The 27902-nt window shown below is 37.5% G+C and overlaps 1 protein-coding gene across 1 annotated transcript in view; it reads right to left on the bottom strand.

Annotated features, from left to right (window-relative positions):
- Window positions 1-2437: 2437 nt before the first annotated feature.
- LPAR1 (lysophosphatidic acid receptor 1) overlaps window positions 2438-27902 on the bottom strand; it is a 78246-nt gene continuing 52781 nt past the window's right edge. Inside the window, exon 3 of the mRNA XM_004372169.2 lies at window positions 2438-3585. Coding sequence (XP_004372226.2) covers window positions 3287-3585 — 299 coding nt within the window. The 3' untranslated portion in view covers window positions 2438-3286. The remainder of the gene's footprint in view (window positions 3586-27902) is intronic.

The following is a 27902-nucleotide window of genomic DNA, read 5'->3' as shown; positions in this document are numbered from 1 at the left end:
GAACAACCAAATTTGTCCTGGAAGAAGTACAGCCAGAATGCTCCTTAGAAGCAAGGACGGCGAGACTTCGTCTCTCGTACTTTGGGCATGTTATCAGGAGGGACCAGTCCCTGGAGAAGGACATCATGCTTGGTAAAATAGATGGTCAGCAAAAGAAAGAAAGACCATCAACGAGATGGATTGGCAGCGGCTGCAATGATGGGCTCAAGCATAGCAATGATTGTGAGGATGGCGCAGGACTGGGCAGTGTTTCTTTCTGTTATACATAGGGTCGCTAGTTGACTTGACAGCACCTAACAAGCTAATTTGTGAGGAAGAGTTCCAAGACATTTTGATATCTAACAATCTTATATCCACCTAAATATAAGGTTCAGAATTCCCTTCCAGTCGCAGACATTCACTCGAATTACTGAAAAGAATAAAATTCACATATAATCAGAAGATATATATGTACACACACACATTTTATCTTGTTATCTATAAGCATAAAGGCCACTGTGACTATATAAACTCCTAGTTTTTCATAAAGTTGTTAGTTTTTTTTTTTTTTAATAAAATCAGAGTTTTTCCAAAAGAAACTCACTGTAACAGTTATCCTGTTGAAGTCAAGTATTGTCCTAACACCTTCTTCTTCCTTTCATGGAACATTAAACCACCATTCTAAGGCACTGAAAAGACTTATTACTCAAGCTGAAAAAAAGCAGCTCTGGCCTGTGGGAGCACATGTTGCTTCATCTCAGAGCTCAGCAGCCCTTGTGGCAGGGAATAACGGGAAGTCAGTGAGGGAAGGACCATGCAAGACAAGTCCAAAGATTCTTCAACAAGAGAAACCCCACTAATCACACATTACCAAACACTGACTGACAATGATTAAGGTCCAGTTAGTATACATATTTTTTTATTTCAAATAGTCCATATCTCCTTCAGAATATAAGCACACAAGTAAAAATCCAAGTTCATTTTTTTTTTTTACTTCCAATATAGAATGCTATTTTCTATGAAGTATGTGCAAACCCCTTTGTGCTAACTGGTGGGTGAATTTCTCACACCCTTTTCACAGTGGGCACTTTACCAGTCTGCCCATTGCTCAAACGCTGACTTTACACCAACTTCCTCTCTCTTAAACCACCATTCTTTTTCTGGAGATTTTTCTCTTAAACGTAGTCTGGACTTCCCATACTTGTTTTGTGACTGTTACTTCACTGGTTCCTTACTGCAGCAAACTGTTTTCATTTCCTAGTATATTTGGACAATGTACTAAACAGGTACCAGCTAATATAGAGATTCCTGGAGAATATATACTACCCAAGCTATTTAATATGATAATCCTTTATTCTTTTGGCACATTTGATTCCTTGCATTTTCTTCATTTCTGTATTACAGTTGCGGCTACCAAGAAACTGGATAATCAGTCCCTCAAACAACGTTTGGAATTACTAGACATAATTATTAGGGTATCCTGGTTATTTGTAACAGCTGACTGTGTCTAGTCCAACTTCTTATATAAAAAAGTCACTCTCAAGAAAAGTAGCCACTGAGTTTCTTTTGTAAAAAGGTAATTTAACTGGCTTTCCTCACTATTGCCATGCAGGCTGTGCAAATGCAGGAAATCCCTTTTTATAAAAGGTAAAACCAGAAAAAGACATTTCACATTGAATCAAACAAACAAACAAAAATCCTTCATGGGAATATGTCCTAAGTAAATAATCAATTATATGGACAAAATTTTATGTACACAAAATTTTTGAAACATTATTTATAATAGTGAAAATTAGAGATAACCTAAATAGTCAACAATATGGTTAAATAAACTGAGTGGCATCCATTAAATGGAATACTATATAGCCATGAAAATTATGTTTTTGTAAAAATTTTAATGCCATAGGAAAATGTGGCAGTGCTGAAGAAAAAAAAAAAAAAACTGGTTATGAAATTGTTTACCCTAAGATCCCAATTGTGTAAGAAAGTATATAATACACATATAGGCATAGAGAAGGGGAAACATCTATTAACAGTGGCTACTTCTGGGTTGTGAGATTATCAGTAATTATTTTTTCTTTTTTATACATTTCTGTATTTTTTAAGTTTTCTCAGAGGTATAGCGAGGGGCAGGGCAGAGGGGAGGACTTGCTCCCAGGGCACAAGCCTAAGGGGGCACCAGACAAGGTGTGGAATGACATTCCAAGGCATCACAAATATGAAAGGCACCTTGACTGAGGCAGCTGAACAAGAGGGGGGAAGGCATTTCTGCTTACGCACTGCAGCTAGTTTGGGGGTGGGAGGGACACAAGAGACTGTCCCTGGGCACTTGAGTTGCAGGGGGGAGGGGGAACAACTTAGAAATTGCCCCTGGGCGCTTGTTATCCTCCTTAGGCCCCTGAGTTTTCTACAATGAATAAGTATGATATTACAATAAAAAAAAAAAAAACACAGGCTATTAAAAAATTCCTCTGATGCACTGGTCATTAGAATGCACTTGGGTATCATAATATGTGGGAACAATATTATTTGGTTTTTATCTTCTATGACTTTTTAGAGTACATATTCTTTTGGTAATAAATGTACATTCCCTATTTGTTTATACTGATATAACACTTTAATAAAAAGGTAATAATATGACTACAGCATTTTTTGCTTCATAACCTTAACAAGTACTGGCATTGACATCTAGGTTCTATTTTCCACAAGATTTTACAATTAGTATCCTTTTATTTTTTAAGGCTTACTGCATACATACATTATATGCATGCTTTCTAAAAAAATGATTCTAATTTACAATTTTTCTACATAAGGAAAAAAATAGTTATGGTAGTTAAAAAAAAAAAAAGCTATAGTCTTGTCCATCACAAGCATGCTGATCAGCGTAAACACGTTTATTAAATGAAATGTATCCTTTAAGAATTAAAAAAGAAGTGGGGGAGCCTGTATGTAAATGAAGTTGTGGATTCAATAAGTCTGACTGGCACCAAACCACGCAAAACCTTTTAAAGGCTAGTTAGTGTCATCTAAATGGACACTCCAGAGTCTATTCATGAATTCCATTATAAGGATTCCACTTTCTACTTTCCAAAGGAATGGGGATCAGGATGAGAGTTGCCACGTAAGCTAATTTTCAATATATGTCAAGTGTTGTGGGGTCCAGGAACAAATACTGCCGTTGGTTAGTGTTTAAGTACATGAGTTTATTTTCTTCCTCTCTCACACCCCACCTTGCCCTTGCAATTTGGTAGGGGGAGGCTTCATCCCTCCATGGATGATGGTCAGCTTTTCATCATTAGTTTCCTTTCTAAACCACAGAGTGGTCATTGTTATGAACTCCAGCCAAGATGGTGTGGTTGAGGGAGGAAGCTGAGCGGTCGGAGCCTTCCGTGGGGCCGCTGGTCTCACTGCGCTGGCAGCAGAGGATCTGTCGGAAGGTGGCACTCATCTCCTTGTCGCGGTAGGAGTAGATGATGGGGTTCATGGCAGAGTTGAATTCAGCAAGGAGAAGGAAAAATTTCTCATAGGCCAGAACATTACACTGTGGACAGCACACGTCTAGAAGTAACAAGACCAGTCCAGGAGTCCAGCAGATGATAAAGGCACCTACAGTGACATGGACAGGGATCAGGAGGATTCAAAAAGAAGAGAAAAAAGAAAAAGAAAAACTATAATTATGAAACAAGTGACCATAAAGACTTTCAGTTAGTGATCTAAACATAAAAATACTGAGATTCAAAGCTACTAATCATTTCAAATCAAATGTTCATTTTCTGAAATAATCAGAAAAAGTTTTAATGATGACAAAATAATAAAACCTCATTAATTCAGATACTACTAAAACTGAGTATTTATGAGATACTAATGATGACTATTTTGAGCAAAATATGAAGAGTTTGACAAGCAATTGAGACATAAAAACTGCATTCAAGAGACATATTTCACCACTTATGAAGACACTGTTTGTAATGGCATACAACTGTTTTCAGGTAAAAGATAAGCATTAATTACAAATGTCCCTTAATGTGTAGTTAAAGCTCAGTTTCTGAATTCAGGTTGCCTGGGCTCAAATCCTTGCTTTGCCATTTAATAAACTGGGTAAACTTAGGGAAATTACTTCTCTTACCTCAGTTTTCTCATCTGAAAAATACAGAGGATCATATTTACCTCATTAAGTTTGTTATAGGGATTAGATGATTGCTAAGGAAATAATTACTCAGTGTATATTAGCAACAACAATATTGTTATTATCTGCTCAGTAGCATAGGCCTATTAGGAAACAGTAATTTCCAATAACGTGTATGTTTACTTTTATTTTTATTCAACAATCACAATAGTTTTTCTATGGTTTTCCAAGTATTAACTCATGTAATCTTTACTATAGCTGTATGATATAGAAACTATTATTCCCATTGTACAGATGAAGAACATGAGACCCAGAAAGGTTAAATAACTTGCTCAAAGCCACAGTACTAGAAAGTGGAAGACAGGAGACCAATCCCAGAGCTTCTGCTATTAGAGGCTGCCATCAGAGTCCATGTTCCAGAAAATACTGCATTATACTTCCACTTCTTGAAACTAATAAAATTAAATATATTAAACTAAATTTTATGCTTTAGCTGTTTTACTAATCTAGATCAGCTTCGTTCTCTTTCTTCCCCAACTATCCTAACTGTAAGAGTAATGGAAATATAGATTAGATTCTTAACTCCATTTTATTTAGTTCTTGAAATCACTCACATTGGGCTCCTAGTGAAACAGTATTAAAAACCTACCCTACTATTTGCTGGGATTCTTTGGCTGAAAGGACATGAGCCAACGGGACCCATGGGCACCATTATGCCCCACTACATGTCACCTAACAGGCACCATATGTGTAATCAGGCTACACAGTGAGCACGCAGGGAATAAGGATGATCCAAGTGGGCCATTGGAATCTTTGTATTTAAATGGAGGGGGGCCTAGGTGGACACAAGCTTGGACTGGGGTCTTGGATTTGGACTTACCTCAAGGAACGAGTTTTACAAAACGTAAACAAATGAGATTTAGTCTCCAAACAGCCCAGTTTTGAATGTGAGCTTTCTTTTTTGAACTTTTTCAGAAGGGAAATGAAAATAAAGAATGGAGAAAAGTACCCCCATAAAGCTCTTTGTTCTACAACACAAATGCGTATTGGTTTTAAACTGCTGTTCACTTTGAAGACAGTCCAAGGTGCTTCATTTTCTAATAAATACAATACCTTAGACTTTCCTTAGAGAGAAAAAAAATATTTCAAATATCAGGAGATAATAGCCAAGAAGCTATTTGAACTTCAAGAGAAAATGTTAATAAAGCATTCTTTCCAAGTCCTTGAGTTTCCTTGCTTGAAAATCACTCAGAAAGCTAAACATAAAGGAAAATCAAAGGAATGCCTCTTGGGTTTCAGAAATAATGCATTATTCATTGAGAAGCCAGAAAAGGAATTATTCTCAGGGTGGAAAATGCTTGGATGGAAAATGCATGGTCCCATTATTCCATTTACTCAGAAACTAAAAACACACTGGCCCTTCATGAATGGGAGAGCATTCTTTAAAGTTTCTTTTCCCTTTTCTTTTATCAAAGCTCTAATTGAGTTCAAATTCAAAGCTGGATTAGATACCAGCGACATGCATCTCAATAGATTAATTTTAAATAAAATGATCATTTTCCCCTTCCAGGAGGCAGAAAGTGAGCATCCTTATTCTTAACGTATTACTCAAGTCATCTGACTTTGTTAAAAAATCACAAAATTCAAATACAGTTATTTGTTGTTTATAAACCTACTGCTGTCGAATCGATTCTGACTCAGAGCAACCCTACAAGACAGAGAAGAATTGCCCCATACGGTTTCCAAGGCTGTAATCTCTATAGGAGCAGACTGCCACATCTTTCTCCCACAGAGCAGCTGGTGGGTTCAAACCACTGACCTTTCAGTTAACAGCTGACCGCTTAGCCACTGTGCCACCAGGGCTCCTTGTTTGTTGTTTATAGTTTCTTCTAATTTTAAAATTCAGAAAGAGCAAAGTCTTTCCAAAGAGAATCATTGGTCTTAGAAACTAGTCTATAGGCCTTTCTTTTAGACCAAAACTGCAAGAAGCCTTGCTAGATTGGAGACAGAAGTGAGAAACTCCATGACCTGGCACACGAGTTAATATATGTGAACACTTCACTGAGGAACTTGGAGTCCTCTTCCTTCTTTGCTAAAAGAAACTGTGTTTTAGTGCTGTGATTAGGCCCACTGCACTGTCCCAACACTCTGTGTTTAGATCTTTAAGACTCCATCAAGTAATTAAGGGAGTCACAGTACAGTCCTCAGAAAATCAACATCTAAAACGAATCATATGGAGTTTTCCCCTCTTCTCCCCATCTTCTCTTTCACACAGGTGTCAAGGATCAAACTGACCAAAGGTGAGAATGCACTAACAAAAGAGAAAACAGGGCCTTGAAAATTCCAGGATGATTATGCTTGTAATCAACACTGAGTAACTATTCTGAAATCAAGTTTGCTCAAAATATGAATTTTCCTATGCTTCTAAAAACAAAACACAAGCCATACTCAAGATCCTTTAGTAATAATTAGTCCTAACTCAGTCAGATGGTAGGATTTGAGATGTGCATCGGAGACCCTCTTAGCACATAATCAGTAGAGTCAAGTGCAAATATGTAAGAGGGTTAATAAGAATGAAAGGAACCTCCATCTTAGCATCTATAAACTAGAGATGTAATAGCTTCCTACCTACTTCATATAGTGTAGTGAGGATCAAACTAGGGCTTTGAACCAGTGCCTTCAGGTTCAAACCCCTGCCGAGAATTTGCTTTTCTAACAAGTTCCCCGCTGATAATTTGCATTTCTAACAAATTCCCAGGAAGTTATACATAAGAATCACCTGGGGATCTTGTTAAAATGTAAACTGATTCAGTTTATCTGGGATGGAGATGCAAATTCTCAGTAGGGAACTTGTTAGAAATGCAAAATCTCAGCAGGGGTTCAAACTGAACTAAAGCCCTGCATCAAACTGAGATATTATATGTAAAAGCCCATGATAAACTGCACATCTACCTGACTACCACCACCTACTGCCATTGTGGGTGGCATCAATGCTTGAGGGCTAGTATAACACAGTAACAGGGCAAATGTCCTCCAGGGCAGAACGTGGAAGCATGTTCTGAGCAGTGGATACCTGGCATTACAAAAAGCTCCGAGATGATACCAGTCTAATTATAAGAGCTTCACAGGACTCACAGTTGGGTGACAGGAAGGTAACAAGAAAGAAAAGGAAATGGGAAACAGAGAAGCACAGAAGCTCCAAACCATTTTGGAGGTTCTCATGGAGTCAACTCAAACCTACTAGGGGTTTCTTGGATCTCAGAAGCTACCAAGATGGGGAATAACCTAATACGGTACTTAGTAGGGCCAGTGTTTTAGGTAGTTTGTATATTGCCAGCACATTTCTGATGGACGAATTCCCAAAACTTAAGGCATAAAACCTAGAAACGATATGCAACAGTATGAAAGTAAGGTGAAATACAAGTAGTTCAGGAGTCCCTGGGTGGTGCAAATAGTTACACACTGGACTATTAACCAAAGGGATGGCAGTTCAAACCCACCCAGAGGCACCTCGGAAGACCAGCCCGGTGATCTGTTTCCAAAAGGTCATAGCCTTGAAAACTCTATGGACAAGCTCTACTCTGCACACACGGTGTCACCATGAGTCAGAATCGACTACGTGGCAACTAACAACAAGAAGTAGTTTATTACTGATTGTAAAGTCAGAAGCAGAAGCGACAGATGATAAGGTGTTCGAGGTCATAAAGGCTTTCTATATCTGGCTAGAGCATTTGAAGTTTTCTAGTCCAGCACTGGTTCTCAAGCCTAGCTACACATTATAATAGTCTGCTAAGCTTATAAAAAATAATGATCCATGTTCACTCCTTTGCCCATGAGATTTTTATTTCATTGCCCTCATTGGCCAGATTTTCATTTAATAAAGAACACTGGTGACAGAGTGGAAGAAGACAATGATCTCAGTAAAGGCAAAAATATCAGTTATTTCCAAATTCCAGAGGAGAAATAATGAGAGCCTGAGTCAGGACAGTGACAAGGGGGGAAGAGATGTGTGGAAAGATTAGAAAAGTATTTAGGAGATGGACTGCATGAGACAGATGAGAAAGAGGGAAGAGTCTAGGCTGGCTCCTAGATTTTCCACGTGGGTGAAGAAAGAATGGTGTTAAGTTTCACTGAAGGAGGAAGCACAGGACAAAGTGTTAGTTGGTGTTTTGTGAGGGGAAGTGAGAAGAGTAAAGATGATGACCTCGATTTTACATATTTTAGTTTGAAGCACCTGCAAGCATCAGATGATGATGCTTTAAAGATATCAAGCTAAGTTCATGACAATTTGAGTTCTGGGAAATTTTCTCTCAGTGTGTGGAACAAAAGTGGTGAAATTCTGCATGATTTGCCAAAATTAAAAGTAACACGGTGAGGAGGATATTAAAAAAAAATATCTGTGGGAAGGAATAAATAGCAGAAGTTGCTCTTCCTAGAGCAAGCTTCATTCTTTTCTTGTGCATCTGACAAATCAATCTGTGAGGGCCCCAATGCCCACAAAGGGGAGGGAGAGTGCTGGAATGTAGACGCAAAAGTCAGAGGGAGGAAGAAAGCTGTTTTGGAACAACAGGTCACAGCTGCAGAACAAGATCATATTACCACACCTTCTCTCAAATCTACACAACCTCATCAGCTGAATAATGCTTACCATCTGGTCTCACAATTAGAGTCTTTTTTTCTAGAGTGACTTTTTCCTAACTAGTTGAACTTTGTTTACATATGGAACCTAAGAACCAAAGCTAAAGGGAAAAAAATTCTTGACAGAGAAGACCTCTAGGGAAAGAGCCTAAGATTCTGATGAAAAAAACAGAAAGCTTTTCCAGTCTGGCTGGCAAATTTGTGTTTTTTACGAAAATCAGACACCCCACAGATTCCAGACAAGTCAAGGTAAATCAATTCTACATCAGTGTTGTGCCCAGGTTAACCTCTCCGTAGCCTCACTCTCCTTATCTCTCAGATGAAGATCTCAGTAACAGTCATACCTATCTCAGAGGCTTGTGATGCAGATGAAATAAGAAAATAAGTGTTCTCGTACATAAGCTTCTTTCTGTAGTGCCACTGAATTGTTTTTTCCTGCAGGGAAGGCATCTTGGTATCCCAGAATCCAATCCAATTTTAGTTCATCTCTGTAGTTACAGGCCTTTATCAGCCTAGATCCCTGAGCCAGTATGTGGGAGAGAGCTGCCCTGGAGGGCCTCTGGACTTGCAACGAACTTTGTATGATTGAGAGATAAGCTTATATGTATTGAGCCACTAATATTTGTGGTGTATTTGTTACTACAGCATAAACGATCCTGTTGTTACTAACAGGTGTCAGACTATCCATGGATGATCCACTGAGTCCAGGGAACCTGGCTGGGTCAGGAACTAATGGAGGCATGGCACAGATAAGTTTCTGCTACAGGAATGGTCCAATAGGATGATGCTGTCACTTCTTTCTATAAGCTGGACTCCACTGTCTCTGGACACTCACTGTTGCACCATCAGACCCTAGATTCTGCAGTAGATGTTAGGAAAAATTACTAATTGTCCCCACACAACGTGGAGTTACTCCCTCTAGATTCAAAGTTCTATGCAGGGCATTTGATTAGCTGTGCTTAAGTCTCACATCCATGCTTTAGCTAATAGAGGGGTAAGGAGAGAGAATATATCTTACACCCTGGCATATAATGTCTTAACATTTTAAAAAATATAAAATACACATCTAATTATCAGCATAATCAATATCCATCCATAATATTAGCTATGTCCATTTTGCTATGTAGAATTTTTGTTTGTTTCTTAGTGATGGGTAAAAGAGGGCAGGCAATCCATTTTTTTTTTTTCCCCAGGAACACTTTCTTGTTCTCTGATTTATGTTTCTATATAGAAATATATCCTAATTTAGTTGATACAATATCCTCTTGAATCAATGAGGATATTAATTAGAATTTATTTGAAGTTGTTTTGTGTTTCCTATACTATTCTGTTTCCATGTGAGATGCTGTGCTACATACAAAAAAAACCTGACAGGCACCATCCTTTCAGGAAATGTTTTCCCGTTATGCAGGAGATTTCCCCTGAACAGAGGTCTCCATGCATTTGGGAAGGGAGCATAACAAATTGCTTCCAAAGCCAGCTTTTTCCTGTATCTAAAACATCCAGTGAATCTCATCTAATGAGTAGGCAAAATGCAATATTAGGCAATCACATGGGGAAAGGTGTGTTTCTCTGAAAGTTCTAATCTGTGAATGCAGAAAAATGAAGTCAGCATAACGCTCAATTTATACACTAAGCAAGCAGTGTGACCATCCAGTTAGCTCCAAAGTCTGAGAAATAAAGCGATAGCTAACAAACTAAACTCAGGATGCACTGAGTTATCCTTACAAACACACACACACATCCTACTTCCCAAAGTAGCTAATGTTCTCCTAGAGTAGACGTGACCTCCGAGGTCTCTATACATGGCAAGCATACAAAATAGGAAATGCTTTAATTTACTTTCAACAAAACCAGTGCAGTCTGAACCATGGTAAGATGGGTCACTGCCTCTCCCTTTCCTCCCTAAATATGTTTTCTGAATTATACCCAGCTCTGTCTGGGGTGAAGTAGCTGGGGTTAAGACTGGCTCACCAGAGCACAATTACTCAGCAATAACCAAGAAACAATGCTACTCCAAAAGCCTACCATAAGATTTTCCTGTAAACCTGCCCATTTTCAAATGAGAGATACATTAAACTGGTAACACACACACACATATGCATGCATACCTAATACATGTGTGTGTATACAGTCTCTGCATTTTAGTGTCTTAAAAAGGTCCTGAGATTTATTTTCTTTCATATGCAGTATATATGAGACACAACCAAATAAGGTGCCAGTTATTATTCTTCACATTGAAAATAATACATCATTCTCAAAATGGTTAAATTTGTTTTGTTTCATAAACTTAATAACAGATTGCAAATTTTTAAAAAGTAAATTATTTCACCCTTATCTTAAAAGTAATAAATCTTAAACACTGCGTAAAATCAATGTTGTCAACTCCAGACCAACGCCATCTAATTCAGAGTGACACTAAGCGTACTGCACGACTATGATCCAGCTGTTACCACGGCAATTTGAATAATATTTAGTCCTTAAAAGGATAAATGAAATTCCCCCCAGAATCTTTCTCTAGCAAAAGTTCAACACAAACAGGAAGTTTATAATTAGTTTTGCAACATATTTAATTTTTCGGCTGTGAATTAAGATTCTCCCCTAATGATAGAAGTCAAATGAGTGCTGAAATCTGGCTAAAAAATGCTCATGGAATATAGCTGATGACAGAATCCTGTGGATTTCATTCTTTGCAGTTCATGAACCACTGGCACGAATCAACAAGATATGTATTACTCAGGGGACAAGCTTCAAGGACAGAAAAATGTAATGGAAATTTCATTTATAACTCATTTCCTTACTATCAAATTGGGAAAAATATTAAAAACTTAATCCAAAAGCAAATTCAAAAAAAAAAGAATTATGAAATATTATTGCAACCTAAAAACATTTCTCTGTGTGTGTGTGTATTTTATTTATTATTTTAACAGTGGAAAGACATGAAAAGAAAAAGCATAAGATATAAACGTGGTCATTCTTTTTCAGATTGGTTATGTCTCCTGTACTTGCCAAATGTCCTGGACTGATATTTACAAAGCACAGATTCTTGGCAGAGCAGGAAGGAGGTACAGTCTGTTCATAGCTGTGTACCTAAGATACCTCCCATTAACAAGAACAGTGTTATGAAAACAATTATTCAATTGGGAAATGAGTGTTTAGGCTAATGAGTTCCAGATTCACTATCATAAAGGTATTTTTTTTAAATGAATTTCAATTACAAGTTCAGAGTAAAAAATTAGTTGAGCAAAATTGACAAAACCAAGTCTAAGCATCTCAACTCAAATTCTGACGAGTACATAACTCCTAATCAAAAGTCAATGAGTTCTAAAGCCATAAAAAAAACTGCAACAATGTCACTTACAGGAATTTATTCTATAGATGTGTAAACACACAGTATAATATGCATGTGCAAGGAATTCTTTACAGCATTTTTTAAATAGAAATAACTAGGTATCCATAAATACAGAAATAAATTACATTGCATTCATAAAGTGGAATTCTATACAGCTTTTGCAGACCCTGGTGGCGTAGTGGTTAAGAGCTACAGCTGCTAACCAAAAGGTCAGCAGTTCAAATCCACCAGGTACTCCTTGGAAACTCTATGGGGCAGTTCTACTCTGTCCTATAGGGTTGCTACGAGTCGGAATCAACTCAGTGGCAATGGGATTGGTGTTTTTGGTTTTCATGCAGCTTTTAAAAATTTATTAAGATTTTCTGCCTGTCTTTACTGTTATGGAATGATCGCTAAGATATATTGTTAAGTAAAAAGAACAAGATGTAGAACAATAGATATGATATGCTACCAATTATGCTTTAAAAACAACAATAACAACAACAAAATGTACACATACACACACACACACAGATGCCCTATAATCCCCACTGGGGCTACAGTCAATTAATTTTAAAAATGTTTAAAACAAAAACTCATAAAAATGATACCTTAAACATTTTATTTGACATGAAATATAAATTAGTATTTATTTGACAATCCTTTGATACAGAGCCAAGGCCTTTTATTTGAATATGAGCCCACTGACTGGAGTTCTATGTCATCTTCAGAGCAAAAGTCACACTCATAAAGCATCACATACTACTCCCAGTTTGGCTCCTTTGAAGTTGAGTCAGAACATAAAACTGTTGCAAAGCAGTTTCAGTGCAAAAACCTTGTATATTTTGTATGTTTTTTCCCAAATTTTGAGAGTTGTTTTCACTAGCAATTTTAAAGCAATTTCTTTTTGCAACTTGCCTTCACTGAATATTACCAAAGCATGCACCTTCGTTTTCACAGAAACAAGTTTTTCCTTTTGTACTCATTTTTACTGGATAATGTAATATTTAACTAGTTGTACAATTTAATAACCTGTCATAAAATACTGATTCTTGGTAACTGTCAGAAGCTGAATTGCTTGGTCTACTAAGCAATTCTTTTTTTATCATTCATTTAATATGTGACGGTCTACTATAAGTCAGGTACCATTCTAGGTACCAAGGAGACAGCAATGAATCAAACAAGAATATCTCTACCTTCAGTGATCTTGGGTTCTGGGAGAGGATAGAAAGACAAGAAACACTTTAAACAAGTAAAATACCTTTTATAGAGGTATAGTAATGGGGGAGCAAGAATGGAAGCAAAGACAGCAGTTAGTGGGCTCTTACCATAAAGCCAGACCCAGGAATAATGGTGACTTTGAATATAGCAAGGTGGTATCACAGATATATTTGAGAGCTGACATGAGTTGTTAATAAATTGGATGTGGGAAGAAAGAGAGGAATCAAGGATACATGTAAGCTACTGAAATAATGCATTCAGCAACATGGAAGTCACTGATGATAGTTTTGGTGGAGTCTTGGGGATGGAAGCCTAGGTTCAGGAGAGAACATAAGCGAAATTGGATACTTCACGTATAAACATCTCTTTTAACATATCTTCTGTGAAGAGAAGAGAAAAGTGGCCGTGGGCATTAGTTATGTTTTATAGAGTTTTGGTTAACACATCAAGTTGAATAAGAGAATGCTAGTTAAGAATGAGTCTATACTTGGCAGATCCATATATGTCCCCAACACGCACACCTCTCTCACAAAAGAAACATTTTATCCTTCCATAAAGTAAATTATTTAACTTTTATGATAGAAATCCACCACTTGTCTGTCAGTTTATCTTACTATGGTGGCTTATGTGCTGCTGTGATGCTGGAAGCTATGACACCAGTACTTCAAATACCAGCAGGGTCAACAGTAGTGGAGAGGTTTCAGTGGAGCTTCCAGACTAAGACAGACTAGGAAGAAAGACATGGCAATCTACTTCCAAAAAAAAAAATTGGCCAGTGAAAACCTTACAAATAGCAACGGAAAACTGCCTGATATGGTGCCAGAAAATGAGCTCCTCAGGTTGGAAAGCACTCAAAATATGAGCGAGGAAGAGCTGCCTCCTCAAAGTAGAGTCAACCCTAATGACGTGAATGGAGTAAAACTTTCGGGACCTTCATTTGCTGATGTGGCATGACTCAAAATGAGATGCAACAGCTGCAAACATTCACTAATAATCAGAACGTGGAATGAATGAAGTACGAATCGAGAAAGAATGACATTGTCAAAAATGAAATGGAATGTTTGAAGATTGATATCCTAGGCATTAGTGAGCTGAAATGGGCTGGTACTGACCATTTTGAATCTGACAATCATATGGTGTAATATGCCAGGAAAGACAAATTGAAGATGAACGGCAATGAATTCATTGTCAAAAAGAACATTTCAAGATCTATCCTGAAATACAATGCTGTCAGTGATAGGATAATATCCATACACCAACAAGGAAGACCAGTTAATATGACTATTATTCAAATTTACACACCACCACTAAGGCCAAAGATGAAGAAATTGAAGATTTTTACCAACTTTTGCAGCCTGAAACTGATCAAACATGCAATCAAGATGTATTGATGATTACCGGTGATTGGAATGCAAAAGTTGGAAACAACGAAGAAGGATCAGTAGTTGGAGAATATGGCCTTGGTGATAGAAATGATGCCAGAGATCACAGGACAGAATTTTACAAAACCAACAACCTATTCATTGGAAATACCTTTTTTCAACAATATATATGGCAACTATACACTTGGACCTTGCCAAATGGAATACACAGAAATCACATCAATTACATCTGTGGAAAGAGATGATGGAGTAGCTCAATATCATCAGTCAGAACAAAGCCCAGGCCGACTGAAGAACAATCAATTGCTCATATGCAAGTTTAAGTTGAAGCTGAAGAAAATTAAAACAAGTCCATAAAAGCCAAAATACAACCTTGAGTACATCCCACCTGAATTTAGAGACCATCTCAAGAATAGATTTGATGCGTTGAACACTAATGATCAAAGACCAGATGAGTTGGGGGATGACATCAAGGACATCATACATGAAGAAAGCAAAAGGTCATTAAAAAGATAGGAAACAAAGAAAAGACCAAAATGGATGTCAGAAGAGACCCTGAAACTTGCTCTTGAATGTAGAGTAGCTAAAGTGAAAGGAAGAAATGATGAAGTAAAAGAGCTGAACAGAAGATTTCAAAGGGTAGCTTGAGAAGACAAAGTAAAGTATTAAAATGAAACGTGCAAAGACCTGGATTTAGAAAACCAAAAGAGAAGAACATGCTTGGCATTTCTCAAGCTGAAAGAATTCAAGCTTCAAGTTGCAATATTGAAGGATTATGGGCAAAATATTGAATAATGCAGGAAGTATCCAAAGAAGATAGAAGGGTGGCTAGAGAACCACCAGCCTGCTGCCATGCTGGGCCCACCCCATACCCACTCTCTGGCTCCCACTGTGCCACTATTTTTTTCCTTTCTTCTTTTTCTTTCTATCTCCCACCTAGCCTTGTATGTCATCTCCCCCCTTCCCACTGACCCTCAAGTCCACCCAGCCCCTACCCTACCCTTTCTATTTCTCTCTCTTTCCTTTCTCTGACCTGGCCCCATACACCACCTCCCTCCCCCACCTTGATACCAGCCCACACCACAAAGCCATGGCTAGAGCACCACCCCACCCCTCCCGCCACTCAACCAGCAGCTTACCAGTGGGAAGCGAGCTCGTATCACTCCCTGTGTGACACCCCCACCATCTGGTGAGGGGCTGTGAATGCTCCAACACTGCTGGACCAATATCAGGAGGCAGACAGTGCCCACCCAGTCTTCCCAAAGCCACCTCATGAAATCAGTATACAACGAAGTGGGCTCACCCTGCCTTCTGTTGCCCTGCCCACCCAGACAAAGTGGTGAGAGCTATGGTATCCAGAGATGAGCAAGCAGCAAAGCACACATGGACCGCCTACCCTGACATATCAAAACAAAACAAAAGAGCAGGACAAAACAAACAAACATATAATCCATCAATAAATACAATACCTTCATGTCTCTGAGACAGCAGACAATATCAAAACATATTTAAAAAAAAAGAGGACAAGATGGCTCCACTAAGTGATCAAAATAATGAATTAGATAACCTTTCAGTAGAAGAAAAGACAGTGGAACTACCAGATATGGAATTCAAAAGACTAATATTTATGGCTCTCTAACAGATTCAGAAAAGAGATCAAGGAAAATACAGACAAAACCAAGGAAAAAAATAGACAAAATCATGGAAAACACAGACAAAACCAACGAAAACATAGCCAAAATCAAGAAAAACACAGACAAAGCAATGGAAGAATTCAGGAAAATAATACAAGAACATAATGTCAAAACAAATAATTAGAAATCAGACAAAAATAGCAACTAGAAATCTAAAAGATAAACAACAAAATTTTAGAAATGGACAACTTAATAGAAGATTTCAGGAGCAAATTAGAAGAAATGGAAGACAGAATCAGTGAAATTGAAGACAAATTCATGGACACCACTTTGAGGGAAAATAAAAGAATGAAGAAAACCTAAGAATTATGCGGGACATAATCAAGAGCAATAAATCTGTGCATGATTTGAATTTCAGAACAGAGGGAGAAAATGGAAAACGCAGAGAATATTGCTGAAGATTTGCTAGTAATAAAGTTCCCAAATATCAAGACAAAATGCTGACCATCCAAGAAGTTCAAAGAACCCCATACAGGATAAACCCCAAAAGAAATTCACGAAGACATCATAATCACACTTGCCAAAACCAAAGACAAAGAAAGAATCCCGAGAGCAGCTCAAGAAAACCGAAAAGTTACTTACAAATGGGAAACAATAAAACTAAGCTCTGATTACTCAGGGGAAATCATGCAGGCAAGAAGGCAATGAGATGATATATATAAAAACTTGAAAGAAAAAAAAATTATCACCCAAGAATTATATATCCTACAAAACTCTCTCTCAAATACGATGGTGAAATTAGGACATTTCTGGATAAACAGAAATTAAGGGAATTCATAAAAACAAAATGAAACTTACAAGAAATATCAAAGGAAGTCCTTCAGTTAAAGAGCCAACAATATCAGACAAAAACCAAAGGCTAGGACACAGGACACCATCAACCAGATACTAACCTAGGTAAAGACCTTTCCATAATAAAACAAAGCTAAAAGACTTAAAACAGGGAACCAGAGTCGTCAATCTGTAAATGATGGCAATGTCAAAACAATAAAAAGGGGAATAAATGGTGTATGCATAGAACTTCAAATGGAGAGCAAATCAAGGCGATATGAAGTAATAAAAGACTGGCTCAAACTTAGGAAGATAAGGGTAAATTTTAAGGTAACCACAAAGAAAGTTAACAAACCTACTAGTCAAAATAAAAAAAGGAGAAAAACAAAAAGACTCAGTAAACATAAAATCTATAATAACAAAAGAAAAGAAAATCCTAAAACAAAAGGAACTCAGCACAGGAAAGTAAGAGGAACAAAGAAAAACTCAGCATCACACACGCACACAAAGCACAACAATATGACAGCAATAAACTCATACCTATCAATAATCACACTGAATGTAAATGGCTTAAATGTGCCTGTAAAGAGACAGAGACTGGCAGAATGGACTTAAAAAAAATGCCTCATTAATATGCTGTCTACAAGAGACACACCTTAGACACAAAGACATAAATACATTAAAAAGCAAAGGATGAAAAAAATTATATCAAGCAAATAGTAAGCAAAAACAGCAGGAGCAGCAGTACTAATCACAAATAAAATAACCATAAAAAACAAAAAGGAACATTCTATAATGATTGAAGGGACAATCCACCAGGAAGACATAATCTTAATAAATATTTACTCACTCAATGACAGAGCTCCAAAGTACATAAAACAAACTCTTAACAGCACTGAAAAGAGAAACAGACAGTCCACAATAATAGTAGGAGACTTCAACACATCACTTTGTAAAGGACAGAACATCTAGAAAGAAGTCAAAAAAGATGCAGAAGATCTAAAGGCACAAATCAACCAACTTGATCTCATAGACATATACAGAATACTCCACCGAACATCAGCAAAGTATACATTCTTTTCCAACACACATGGAACATTCTCAAGAATAGGCAACATTTTAGGCCATAAAGCAACCCTCAATGAAATCGAAAACATCAAAATAATACAAAGCAGTCTCTCTGACCATAATACCATAAAAATAGAAATCAATAACATGAAGAGCAAGGAAAAAAATTAAATACATGGAAACTGAATAACACCTTGCTTAAGAGCAACTGGGTAATAGAAGAAATCAAGGGGAGAACCATAAAATCCCTAGAATCAAATGAGAATGAAAACACATCATATCAAAACCTTTGGGACAGAGCAAAGGCAGTGTTCAGAGGTCCATTTATAACAATAAACCTGCACATCAAAAAAGAAGAAAGAGTAAAAATCAAAACATTAACCCCACAACTCAAATAGAAAGAGAACAGCAAAAGAAGCCCCCAGGCACCAAAAGAAAGGAAATAATAAACAACAGAGCAGAAATAAATGAAATAGACAACAGAAAAATAATAGAAAGAATAAAAAGACCAAAAGTTGGTTCTTTGAAAAGATCAACAAAATCAATAAACCACTGACCAAACTGACAAAAGAAAAACAGGAGAGGAAGCAAATAACTCACATAAGAAATGAGATGGTGAGACATTACAAAAGACTCAACTGAAATAAAAAGGATCATAACAGAACACTACAAAAAATTGTACTCCAACCAACTTAAGAACCTAGAGGAAATGGACAAATTTCTAGAAACACACTGCCTACAAAAACTAACACAAACAGATAGAATATCTGAACAGACCCATATCAAGGGAAGAGACTGAAGAGGTAATTAAAAAAATTCCCAACCCCCCAAAAAAGCCTTGGCTTCACTGGAGAGTTCTACCAAACATTCAGAGAAGATCTCACAGCAGTTTCACTCAAACTAATTCAGAACATAGAAAAGGAAGGAATACACTCGAATTCATTCTACGAAGCCAGCATAACCCTGATACCAAAGTCAGGCAAAGACACCACAAAAAAGAAAATTACACACCAATATCTCCCATGAATATCGATGCAAACATTCTCAACAAATTTCTAGCCAAGAAATTCACCATCATATTAAAAAAAAAAATACACCATGACCAAGTGGGATTCATACCAGGCATGCAAGAATAGTTCAACATTAGAAAATCAATCAACGTAATCCATCCCATAAATAGAACAAAAGAAAAGAATCACATGATTATCTCAATTGACACAGAAAAGGCATTTGATAAAGTCCAACACCCATTCCTAAGAAAAACTCTCAATAAAATAGGAATAGGAGGAAAATTCTTCAACATAACAAAGGGCATCTATACAAAACCAACAGCCAACGTCATTCTCAATAGAGAGAGGCTGAAAGCATTCCTACTGAGAATGGGAACAAGACAAAGATGCCCTTATCACCACTCTCATTTAACATTGTGCTGGAAATCCTAGCTTGAGCAATAAAGCAAGAAAAAGAAATAAAGGGCATCCAAATTGGAAAGGAAGAAGAAAACGATCCCCGTTTGCAGATGATATGATCCTATACACAGAGAACTCCAAAGATTCCACAAGAAAACTACCGTAACTAATAGAAAGATTCAGCAGACTAGCAGGATACAAGATCAACATACAAAAATCAATTGGATTCCTATACACTAACAAAGGGAGCTTCAAAAAGGAAATCAGGAAAACAACACCATTTATAATAGACCCTAAAAAGATAAAATATTTAGGAGTAAATTTAACCAGGGATGTAAAAGACCTATACAAAGAAACCTACAAAACACTATTGCAAGAAACCTATATAAATGGAAAAACATACCATGCTCATGGATAGGAAGACTCAACATTGAGAAAATGTCCATTCTACCCAATTTGATCTACAGATATAATGCACTCTTTATCCAAATACCACCCGCATTCTTTAAGGACATGGGAAAACTAATCACTAACTTTATATGGAAAGGAAAGAGGCACCAGATAAGCAAAGCATTACTGAAGAAAAAGAACAAACTAGGAGGCCTCATACTATCTGATCTCAGAACTTACTATACAGCCACAGTAGTCCAAACAGCCTGGTACTGGTACAATGACAGACACATAGACCAATGGAACAGAATATAGAATCCAGATGTAAATCCATCCACCTACAGTCAGCTGATCTTTGACAAAGGACCAAAGTCCATTAAATGGGGAAAAGACAATCTTTTTAACAAATGATGCCGGCAAAACTGGACATCATTTGTAAAAAAAAAAATGAAACAGGACCCACATCTCACACCATACACAAAAACTAACTCAAAATGGATCAAAGACCTACATATAAAACCTAAAACAATAAAAATCATGGAAGAAAAAATAGGGACAACGCTAGGGGCCCTAACACATGGCATAAATTCAGTACAAACCATAACTAACAATGTACAAACATCAGAAGATAAACTAGATAACTGGGAGCTCCTAAAAATTAAACACTTATGCTTATCAAAAGACTTCACCAAAAGAGTAAAAAGAGAACCTACAGACTGGGAAAAAAAAATCTGGCTATGACGTATCTGACAAAGGTCTAATTTCTAACATCTGTAGAATACTTCAACACTTCAACAACAAAAAGACAATCCAATTAAAAAATTGGCAAGGGATATGAACAGTCACTTGACCAAAGAAGATATTCAGGTGGCTAACAGACACATGAGGAAAGGCTCGAGATAATTAGCCATCAGAGAAATGCAAATTAAAACTACAATGAGATACCATCTTAACCTGATATTAATGGTCCTAATTAAAAAAAAAAAAAAAAACAGAAAATAATAAATATTGGAAAGGTTGTGGGGAGAGTGGAACATTTATGCACTGCTGGTGGGAATGCAAAATGGTACAACCACTATGAAAAAAAAAAGCTAGAAATAGAAATACCCTATGATCCAGCAATACCACTCCTAGGAATATATCCTAGAGAAATAAGAGCCATCACATGAATAGACATATGCACACCCATGTTCACTGCAGCATTATTCACAATAGCAAAAAGCTGGAAACAACCTAAGTGCCCAACAACAGATGAATGGATAAATAAATTATGGAACATACACATAATTGAATACTATGCAATGATAAAGAACAATGATGAATCTGTGAAACATCTTAACAACTTGTTTATAAATTTTTGAATGAGAAACTAATTTGTACTGTAAACTTTCACCTAAAGCACAGTAAAAATTAAAAAAATAAAATGAAAATCAACCATTGAAAATCCTGAAGAAAAAATTAAAAAAAGATTATAGAAGGAATACACAGAGTCACTGTAAGAAAAACAAATGGTCAACACTTAACCATTTCAGGAGGTAGCATATAATTAATAATCAATAGTATCAAAGGAAGAAGTCCAAGCTCCACTGAAGGTATTGGCAAAAAACATGGCTCCATGATGGAGTACCAACTGGGATGTTTCAACAAACAATGCAATGCTGGAAGCACTCACTCATCTATGCCAAGAAATTTGGAAGATAGCTACCTGGCGAACCAACTGGAAGAGATCCTTATTTCCATTCCAAAGAAAGGTTATCCAACAAAATGCAGAAATTCTGCATTTTGTACCCTATGTACAACAGAATGAAACACTGCCCAGTCCTGCACCATCCTCACAATCATTAGGCTTGAGCTCATTGTTGCAGCCACTGGGTCAATCCATCTCGTTGAGAGTCTTCTTCTTTTTCGCTGACCAAGCATGATGCTTTACCAAGCATGATGTCCTTCTCCAGGAACTGGTCCCTCCTGATAACATGTCCAAAGTAGGTGAAACGAAGTCTTACCATCTTCACTTCTAAGGAGATAATGCTGAGGTCAAATATTGTTTCTTTACCTTACTAGCTGTGTGACCTTGGACAAGTTATTCAGTTTTGCTGAGCCTCAATTTTTTTATCTGTCAAAAAGGATACTGTCTATTTTCAGCACCATTGCAAGGATTGAGAGACTGTGGGTAGAATATAAAGTACAGGGCACCTAATAGGTTTCCTTTATTTTTTTCCTTTCTTTCTTTCTTCCTCTTTCAGGGTATACTCAAGGAATAAACCTATAAGAAATATGGATATTTAGGGTGAACTGTTTATTGGTTCTCTCAACCTAGAGAGAAAACTAGGGAGCTGCATTCCCTACTAGGCCTGCCACACTAGCCACAGAATGACTTTCCACCATCAGGCTGTCCTCCTGCAATCTGAGAAAATTCTGAAGTAACCCACCAGTATTTCTTGATGAGCTCTCAAACTTCAAGGTCAGCCTTCTCTCTGCTTAAAGTCGAAAATAAAATGAGCATTTCTTTTTAATTTATTCATTTTATACCCTATCTTACTTCAAAAAAAAATTGAAGTAAGAGATACATTGGTAAAAAATTTAAAGGGTTCTTTTTTTTCAGTATGCTTAAGACAGAGGGGAACAATTTCAAGAGTAACAGCCTACCTCAGCCTGCTACACTACTTCAGAATTCTTTCCCAGGGAAAATGGCTGTCATTCCTAAGTTCACAACTCCTCTGTCTGAAAAAGAAAGGCCTCAAGGAAAAAGATGAAATCATTTTGTTTTTGGAGAGCCTAGGAACACAGAATGTAGTGGATGCTTCACTCTGAACATATTCAGAGCTGTGGAAGAGTCAGCTGCCCCCAGCCCAGCAACATCCAGTGGAGATTCAGGGCAGCTGGCTCCAAGCTTTCCTCTCTGGGGTAGAGGCTGGGGCCTGATCACTTGGCAGTGTGTGCTTCACAGTCAAGAAAGACAAGACTGGGCCCCCCAGACAGGGCCTAGGGAGAGGCCAGATCTTCCTAGCTGGGAACAAAGATGAGACTGACTTGTTTTTTAATAATAGGACCTGGCCCAGTTGTGATATTTGAAGAAACAGATAAGGTAGAGAACTTCTTCAGGGAGTTGGACATAGGCCTCCAATTTCTGTTTCTTGCAGGTTACAGCTCTGGGGGGAGGGGGGATTATTGTCATGTGCCATCAATTTTTGATTCATAGGGACCCCATATGACAGTGTAGAACGGCCTCATCGTATTCACTCAGCAGTAATCTTTATGGAGAGGAGCCCTGGTGATGCAGTGGTTAAGCACTCGGCTGCTAACCAAAAGGTCAGCAGTTTGCACCTACCAGCCAGTCCACGGGAGAAAGATGTGGCAGTCTGCTTCTGTAAAGATTACAGCCTTGGAAACCCCACGGGGCAGTTCTACTCTGTTCCATAGGGTCGCTATGAATGGGAATTGACGTGATGGCAATGGGTTTGGTCTTGGGTTTTAATCTTTACAGGAGCAGATCACCAGATCTTTCTTCCACAGAGCCACTGGAAGGGTTCTAACCACTAATCTTTTGGTTAGCAGCTGAGCTTTAAACTTTTGGGCCACCAGGGCTCCCTCTGGGGAGAAGGGGTTCATCAGGTAACATAAACCTGGATAGGGGATGTTCACTGTAGATACACTACAACCATTTCCTTAGGACTGGACCCCACCCTCCAGAAGTAGTTAGGCTGCTGGAAAAGGGCAAGCACCAAAAGAATTCTACTGCCGACCAGTTTTGGCTAAAGAAAGACAAAAAAAGAAAAAATAATAATTTTCCTTAAAAATTGAATAAAACAACACAGAACCAAATGACGTCCAGAGGGGCCTCATGTCTGTCTTGTGGGGAATCAGCCTGGACATTTCTCTTGCTTCTCCTGCCACATTTTCCCCACTTGTGTTGTATATACTCCTTAATCAAAGGCCAAAATTAGATCAGGCTTAAAGAGAGTAACTTCGTTGGGGAAGATGTGAGCTAAGCTGATCCCTCTGCCTACTTTTAGTCCAAGTTGTTAGTAAAAAGTCTGCTTCCAGTGTAGATTGGCGAGGAAAACAGACTTTCTAATTTAGTCTAGATTTATGCTACTACTGAAGAGCTTCAAGGCTAACTTGTAATTAGTCTTTTTACCAGTGAAGATTTTAACCTCTGCCAAGACCTTCCAGAGCCCTCATTATTTTTCAGACACACCACTGATAGTTTCCTTCTAATCAACCTTTATTTTTCAGACACCTGCTATTTATTTAAGCAGGTCTTTTGTGACCTTTTGGTCTTTAATTATGTAAAGTTCTGAAGTGTTATTATATCTTTTCAGTGCATTTTTACATTGTTGTTGTTGGATGCCATCAAGTCAATATCAACCCCATGTGACAGAATCTTTATGGGAGCAGATCTCCAGGTCTTTTCTTCTGCAGAGCCACTGGGTAAACTTGAACTGCCAACCTTTCTGTTAGCAGCTGAGCAGTTAAACATCATACCATCAGGGGTCCTTATTTTTACATCGTATCTTTTATAATGTTTAGTTGAAGTTATCGGGGGCAGCCTGTACTCCCAACGTTTATTTACTAGGCATCTCAGAATGTGAAATTTAGTTGCTCAATGTGGTTACTAAATTATAACTTATTTTGTACTTAAGTATTCACTTTTTTTTTTTTATTCCCAACTGTGTGCCACGGTACAATGTAGAAAGTAACACTACACTTAATAAGTAGGTAAGAGAAATGAAGCAAAAGGTCAGCAAGAATAGTAAAAGGAGATGGAACCTGGAGCGAAGTTACTACATTGAAGATTTCTAAAGAGTCAAGTACCACATGAATTTCAACAAATACACACCGGACAGCTTATTAATACATATATTTGTACACACATGAAAAGACATCTCTGACGATGGCAGGTAAAAGTATCCTTCCCTATAGAGATTTTACTTTATAGATTGGCTACATTGAGTTGAAATGAAAGGCTGTTAAAATGCCACTGTAACGTACAATCATAGGTTTTTAAAGTTGGAGGAGACAATGGAGAAAGTGATATGAGACTTTCACTCACCGGAAGTGCTCGCAGCTAGAAGAGACTGGCTTTTAAGGTGCTGAGTTTCTCTTCTCCAAAGCATCTGAGCAGAAACTAAACAACCATGGGCAGTCTTGCAACCATAAAATTATAGGGGAAACAGTATCACCATCGTTAAGAAGAGAGACAGTGGCATCATACAGCCTGAGGTCTGAATCCTGGCTTTGTCACTTACTAATTGGAGAGACAGTGAGCAAGTTAAAGGGCTTTTCTCAATGTCCATTTTCTTATCCATAAAAGGGGAATCATACTGCCCAACTCACAGTGTTCTTGAAAGGACTGGAAGAGGTGAATATAAAGAGCATGGCCCAGGATAAAAAAAGACTCATTGCCATCAAGTCGATTCTGACTCACAGCGACCCTATAGGACAGAGTAGAACTGCCCCATAGGGCTTCCAAGGTAGCACAAGATCATCACCCAATATCTCTTGCAATTACTGTTATTTTAAAAAAATATGACTACTATTTCTCTGGTTGTAACAGGATATTAACTTTCAACTGAGATGCTTAGATACGTAGGTATCAGAAAACTATGTGGACTGTAAGAGAGATTACCCACTTTCAAGGAAGTATCTGAAAATCAATTATATACTCTGAAAGCCCTCACCCATGTCAAGGATATGAACAGGATGCATTTGAAATTAAATGATGGGAAATTAAATGCTTGAAAGCAAGCTGCTGGTGTGCTCAAGTCCCATCCTTCCTTGAAAGGAAGGGAGATGAAAGATACCTTTCTACTGCCTTAACACTGATCAGAGATTGTGCCCTGCACTCATGGCAGAGTGGACTGAGGCCTGACAACTGCCCAGGACATCTAGGGACAGCAGGCAGACTGCCAACTGCTTTGATGACAGAGTGAAGGAGAATTGCCAATGTGCTGGAATTGGTCTACAGTCTTGAATTTCTCAAGGCAATAGCTGCACTATATTTCTGACTGACCACAGGTGGAAGAGGAGAGAAAGCCAGTCTGGAGCCATTTTAAATCTTGCCCAAGACGACTGCTTGGAAGGGTGCTGGGGTTCCAACAGAGAGTCTGTGGAGTATCCTGCTGGAACACTGCCACACTGAGGGGGCAAGGGCAACTAGGGGAGAAGAGAATTCGCTGGAGAAACCTATGAGCACTCACAAGATAGAGTCAGCTTTAAACATCTGTCATAAATGGAGTATGAAGAGATATTCTCAGTAAAGCAAGAACTTCCCTATCCTCTTTACCTCTCCACCCTCCCAGAGCCCTGCTCTCTAACCTGCCGATGTTGGGTTCGCCAGCCCCTGCGGCTACGTGAATCGAGAGAAGCCTCTATCCTGATCCACGGACTTGGGATGTTCCGGCCTCTACAATCTTGTGAGCTGTTTCCTTGATATAAATCTCTCTCTATATATATTTATATGCTTTACTGGTTTTGCTTCTCTAGAGAACCCAGCCTAAGACAGATTCATAGCCTCCTAGTACAATAGCCAAAATGGCCATGATACAATAAAAAAAATTACCAGTCATACCAAGAACCAGGAAAATCACAACTTGAGTGAGAAAAGACAATCAAATGATGCCAACACTGAAAAGAATTAGATGTTGGAATTATCTGACAAAGATTTTAAAGCAGCCATCACAAAATGCTTCAACAAGAAATCACAAATTCTTTTGGAAAAAAAATTAAAAATCTCAGCAAAGCAACAGAAGTTATAAAAAGAACCAAATGCAAATTATAAAACTAAAAAAAAAAATACAATAACAAAAATACACTTACTATTATGTGGGTTCAACAGAGTGGAGATGGCAGAGGACAGAATCAGTGAACTTGAGAGATCAATAGAATCTACCCAGTCTGAACAAAAGAGATAAAATAATCTAAAAAAAGAAAAGAACTCAGGGAATTTTGAGACAGTAGCATAAATGTGCATGCCTACATTGGAATGCCTTCTATTGCTAAATTGGGGGTCCGGAAATACATTCATGTCATCAGTCAACAGGTTACTTGTAAAGGGAGAATAATCAGACTGACCTCAGACTCTTCCATGACAACATTAAAAACCTGGGTCCAGTAAAGCAACATCTGAAAGAGTTTGCAGGAAATGTTTTGATGCATTAATTCTATATCCTCTCCTGTCACTCACATGTCAGGACAACAGAAGGACCTTGTCAGATAAAGAATGCATCATTGTATGCATGATGGAATTATGGGTGACTTTTCCTTTCTTTGATTTCTATATTTCCCAATTTATCTGCACTGATCATACATCACCTTTACAATGGAAGAAAATGAAATATTGATAGTAATTTAGAAATTAAAGCAGAGAAAACACTCAAGAAGTAAAGAGAGTGGAAGGATTGCTTGCTATTCTAAGAACATTTGAGATTTCTGATTTATATATCAGTTTAATTGTTCTAAAAATTCTTGTAACAAAAAGAAATAAATAAAGAGAAGGAAATACTTATCTTTAACACATACACACACAGCTTTTCTAATTTCAGAGAAAAGCTAAAGTGGATTCATAAAATAATTATACTACAGAAAATAAGGCTAAGGCTCTCCTCCAAACCAAATAAATCAGCCTCCCATCAATTGCTCCTTGTTTACTTGTTCTTGGAAATAATTACTGTGTTTTCCTTCTTCTTTTTTTTTCTTAAATATATTGTAAGAAAATTTTCCAATTAAACTAGGAATTAAATTACTATTAACTTGAAATATTTATTATTTAATTATTTAGAAGTATTTAGCAAGCTGTTTTAAATATTATCTTCATTTTAAGATACTTTAAGACAATATTATTTTTAAAGAAGACAATATTTTAAATAATTTTAGTTTATTAATAACTAATAA

Source organism: Trichechus manatus, unplaced genomic scaffold (assembly GCF_000243295.1).
Source record: "Trichechus manatus latirostris isolate Lorelei unplaced genomic scaffold, TriManLat1.0 scaffold00016, whole genome shotgun sequence".
Taxonomy (NCBI): domain Eukaryota; kingdom Metazoa; phylum Chordata; class Mammalia; order Sirenia; family Trichechidae; genus Trichechus; species Trichechus manatus.
Note: the sequence above shows the minus strand (reverse complement) of the source record. Positions and strands in the feature narration are given on the sequence as shown.